This window comes from Triticum urartu, unplaced genomic scaffold (genome assembly GCF_003073215.2).
Source record: "Triticum urartu cultivar G1812 unplaced genomic scaffold, Tu2.1 TuUngrouped_contig_5535, whole genome shotgun sequence".
Classification (NCBI taxonomy): domain Eukaryota; kingdom Viridiplantae; phylum Streptophyta; class Magnoliopsida; order Poales; family Poaceae; genus Triticum; species Triticum urartu.
In genome coordinates, this window is record NW_024116218.1 from 1,466 (window position 1) to 6,266 (window position 4,801).

Here is a 4,801-nt window from a genome sequence, read left to right on the forward strand (position 1 = left end):
TCCTTGACCGGCCGCTCAGACATATATGGGTGTGATTGAGGAGCCCGGCTATAGATGCTCCGAGGGCATTTCGAACGCGGACCCTCAAAACGCACACAAACATTCGAAGCGGACCCTCAAAACGCACACAAACATTCGAATCGAGGTGTCCAAGCGATGTAAGCCATCCAATGTGATGTTGCATTTGTGCACAGACGTGTCCGCTTGTCTCAATTCCCGCAAATCGGACGCAGACCAAGGGGAGGTTTACTAGAGTCTGGACATCTGCCACATACGCGCCTGGCCGGTCGAACCCACCCAAAACACTCTCCACGCTGTCGCACATTCTTGCCGGTCAAGTTGCTTCAGAGCGGACGTGACTCAATGACGTTGATGTCATTCAGAGCAATGCAGATGGATGAGCGGGCGGTGCCGCTTCAATAGTGACATGACTACCGAGAAGTCTACTCCAGCCGATGGCCACATTGAAGTTGGTTGCCCGCCCATTCGCCTGGGAACAACTATTTAAGCGTGACTCCGGCAGCGTCAACACGACATCTCCAATCCACGCCACTTTGCTCACCATGGTTGACTATCCTCCCTTCTCCGCGACGATGCCAAGCTCCTGGTTCTCTGCGCCGGCAGGTGCCACCGGATCTCCTACTAGATCCGGATCGTGGCACCGCCGTCATCTCTCTATGTGGCTATCTAAATGCTCTTATATTTGTTTAGAGAGGGAGTATATTTTGGTTTTTGTAACAGCGTATTCATTCTGACATTCTCTCCTTACATTTGTTCAGTTTCCGATAAATGACAGATCGTTTGTTTAACAACAGTCGAGGTATGCAGCAATTATTCCGTGTTCACGCTTCTTCTAAATGTAGCCATGTCGTATTACTTGCTGACGCTCAGATCCCGGCAACGTTGCACGAATTGGGCCAAGCTCCGGTAGCTCGTGCCGCCGTCGGCGACTGCCTTCGCCGCCGCATCCTGGACGCTTACCGCCTTGTTCCTCACTGTCTCGTCCGCCATTACAGCCTTCACCTTCTCCGCGATACTCTCCCCGCTCACCATTCCCTCCTCCCCCTCCCAGCTCCACCGCTCCTCCCAGACGCCGAGCCCGCTGCGCGCCACTACGCCGGCGTTCACCCTCTGGTCCCCGAACCTCGGCCATGCCAGAACCGGCAATCCGTTCGCCGCCGCCTCCGTGACCGAGTTCCAGCCGCAGTGGCTGGTGAACAGACCGATGGATTCTTGCTTCAGGACCTCCTCTTGCTCCACCCAACCCTTGGTCACCATGCCCCGCCCCTGCACACGCTCCAAGAAGCCTTCGCCGAGCAGCTCGCTGAGCTCGGCCTCGTCGTCTCTGTCGACGACGGTGCTTTTCACCACCCACAGGAACCGGTGGCCGCTCGCCTCGAGCCCGACGGCGAGCTCCCTGAGCTGGTCCTTGGATATGGCCTTGCGGCTGCCGAAGCTGACGTACACCACCGACCTCGCCGGCTGCGCCGCGAGCCACTGCATATAATCGGCTTGATTCTCCGCCGGTTCACCTGCCGAAAAGCTCACCGGAGCGAGTGGCCCAACCGAGAAAACATTTGGGAACCCGGCAACGACGGAGCCATCTCGGAGTGCAGCTATGGCTTCTGGCTCGAACTCGTCGAAGGAATTGACCAGGAGGCCGTCGGCTTTCGCGAGCTCGCGGCCGTTGGCGACGAACTGCCGCGTGAAGAGGTGCTCGGGGTGGTGCAGCGCCTGCGGGATGGAAGCCTTGGAGATGCGGTACACGCCGGGGACGTCGACGTCGCCGACGGGACCGCCGGCATTCGCGTCGAGGTAGGCGGGGAAGTGGACGCACAGGGAGAGCATCGCGGTGGAGGCGGTGAACAGGACGTAGCAGGGGAGGCCGAGCTCCTTGGCGACGGGTATGACGACGGAGGCCAGCGCGATGTCCGTCACGAGCGCCGACGCGCCGGCGCCGGCGAGGAGCGGGCCGAGGAGGGGCGCGGAGCGGCGCATGGCCTCGAAGCGGAGGAAGAAGGGGTCGGCGCCGGGGAACTCGGACGCGTCGAACCGCGCGAGGTGGAAGTCGAGGCGGCGCACGGCCGGGCACGCGCTGAACAGGGCCTCGAGGTGCGCGGACTCGGCGGACGACACGGGGGGGGGCACGGGCGCGACGGAGACGCCGCAGCCGTGGTCTGAGGAGGAGAGGGACACCGCGAGGCGGCTGAACGGGACGAGGTGGCCCATCCCGGCGCTCGGGAGGAGCACGACGTGGGGGTGGGGCAGGGCGCCCGAGGCGTCGCCGGAGGTCGGCATTGCCGGCGAAACCGTGGAGATGTTTTCTCTTTTCTCTTTTTGGCTGGCTCGTGCAGGGCAGGAGGGATAAAAGCTCTGCAATTCCAGGTGGTTTAATACCAGAGGGCCTCGTTGTTTTGGGAGATGTAGCGGTGCTCTGCACCACACGACTCAACAACCAGTTCAGCGGCGCAGTAGGTGCAACGTCCGGACAGATATACCAGCACATCGTGGGTGTGAAAGCGTGAACTTCATTGCGAAAACGAAGAAGATCTCCACGAGAACACAACAGATGACCAATTGCACGATAGGGCTGAAGCACCATTGCATCCGCGGGAAATATCACCTGTATTTTCATTATCGGTCTTGAAGTCTCGGTTCGATGCTATACTCATTAGATCTTACATTAAGATCTGTGCCAAAAAATATATATTTTACATATTATATAACTTGACTGAGACTTCATTATTCAGCCACGTAAGCAGGGCAGCAGCTATACAAGAGTGCACGACAGAGCACCCGCTCACGCTCCCCGTGCAAAATAAAATCCCACCGAACAAAATACACATGGCATAGCTGGTAATCCTTGTTGGAAATAACCAACATATTTTTAGGCCAGCAAAACTGGGCACACTTTCTGCCCTCTGCTGCACTTAGGCCTCAGTTCATCCCATCCCATAGTTAGATTCACGTCTGAACATGGGCTCTCTCAGCGATTTCAAATTTCTGGCCGTTGGATCTCTCCCTAGATGCAATTTGAACCATCGGATCTGCCCCTGAGGTGAGCTGGGCCGTTGGATATAATTCAAGTTCACAACAATGCATAGTAAGTTTGTTTTTCCACTTTAGAATTTTAATCGTTTGTGACTGACTACTGGGGTCCGACACTCATGGACCGGGCCTGTCAGCGGCTTGGGTGCGCAGACACCCGGTGCGGGTGGCTCGCAGTCAAATATGTGTGCCACCGCCTGTAATTTTCGGATCCCGCTGAGGGCATTAGAGGGAATTCGCTTCGTCGCCCTTGCGTGGCATGATGTGTATGGGTCATTTTCCAGTGTAAAGAAGAAAAGGAGAGGAGGCACCCGATTGGGTGAAAACCCTAGCCGCCATCCCCATCGCGCCCCTCTCCTTCGCAGTCGTCGCCGCTCTCCCGTCCAGTTCTCCTCCCCCATTGCCGAGCTCGCCTCCGCCGCTGCTCTCTCCCGTCCATCTCGCGCGGCCACCCACTGACTCCTCCCCTTTACACGGCGAGCTCGAGGAGTAAGGCTGGCAACTGGGCACTGCCATACAAGGGTCATGCCGAGCACGGCCCGAAGCACGACGGCCTCTGGTTCGGTTTCTCGTCCGGTGGCTACCTCTGCGCGTAGGACGACCTGCGTGTCGCCGTTGTCACCACAGACGCAGGGCCAAAGGCAACGGCCGTGCGCCGCCATCAGCGGGAGGAGCGACGGCCGCCGAGACGGTCGTCCACGTCGATGTTGTCGTTGTCATTCAGGTGCTCTTCCGCTTGCTCTCGCCCTCTGCCTCCTAGCCATCTGTTGTGAGTTGTGTACATGTTCATGCATTCATCATCTCACAGCTGGATCGGCAAGCGGTGACACGTTCACTGTGCGCATCAATTGCTGTCACCTTGGCCACCTGGCGAAGATGGAAGAGGTTCACTGGGATGTGGTTATGGTTTGTTAATTTTGGCTACGATCTGTAGTTGCTGCTCCTCTAGGTTGTGTCGTTGGTACTGCTTGGAGTGCTGATCCTTCTCGTGCAGATCCTCCACCTTGTGCTCTCCTCCTCAAGTTGTCAGCCACCTTGTACTTGGTCTCTTTCGAACTGATGGGAAAGGCAATATGTAAATAGCAATGGGTGCAAGAGCTGGTGAATGCCGTATTAGGGTCCATTAATCATTGGAGAGTCGTGATAAAACTGAAAAAATGAATGCCTGAAGGTGACCGTACTATCTATTTAGTGGAGTAAACAAGTTCAGGTTGCTCAAGCGTAGTACTGTGGGATGGGTCTGCTTAAGTGTGTTCTTAAGTATGGGACGGGTCTGCTTAAGTGTGTTCTTAAGTGTGGGATGGGTCTGCTTAAGTGTGCTCAGGTTGATGATAGCTTCGTTTTTGTTCTCCCATTAAGGAACCACCCCCAGCCGTCGTCCTCGCGCTGCACTTGTGCTATGTTTCAGCGTCCCAGGTCATCTCTCTCTCACACACACATATCCATTCTCCTTATTATGCACTTTTCGTCAGTCTAGCAACTTCTGATTTTATACAATGAAGAATATATGAGGGTGCAAAGAGATTTATTTTAGTACAAGCTAACTTTAGAGCAACTCCAATGGGGCGACCATTTCGTCCGCCCGCGTCCGTTTGGGTCGGCGCGGACAAAAGTGGCGGCCCAACGCACCGACCCAAACTCAAATCGTGTCAGTCTGGCGTCCGTGCCGACCCATTTCCGTCCCAAAATTGCGCCTGGAGTATGTCGGCGCGAACGCTAAGCGGACACGCCACGCGACTCCGCGTCGCCCGTC

The 4,801-nt window shown here is 56.5% G+C and overlaps 1 protein-coding gene across 1 annotated transcript; it reads right to left on the minus strand.

The window, feature by feature from the left end:
• Nucleotides 1-723: 723 nt before the first annotated feature.
• LOC125529343 (UDP-glycosyltransferase CGT-like) lies at nucleotides 724-2,232 on the minus strand (the record flags this gene model as incomplete). Its single annotated transcript, XM_048693756.1, is given in 1 exon segment — nucleotides 724-2,232. A coding segment is annotated over 1 exon segment (1,356 nt). The 3' UTR covers nucleotides 724-873.
• Between the last annotated feature and the right edge of the window lie 2,569 nt (nucleotides 2,233-4,801).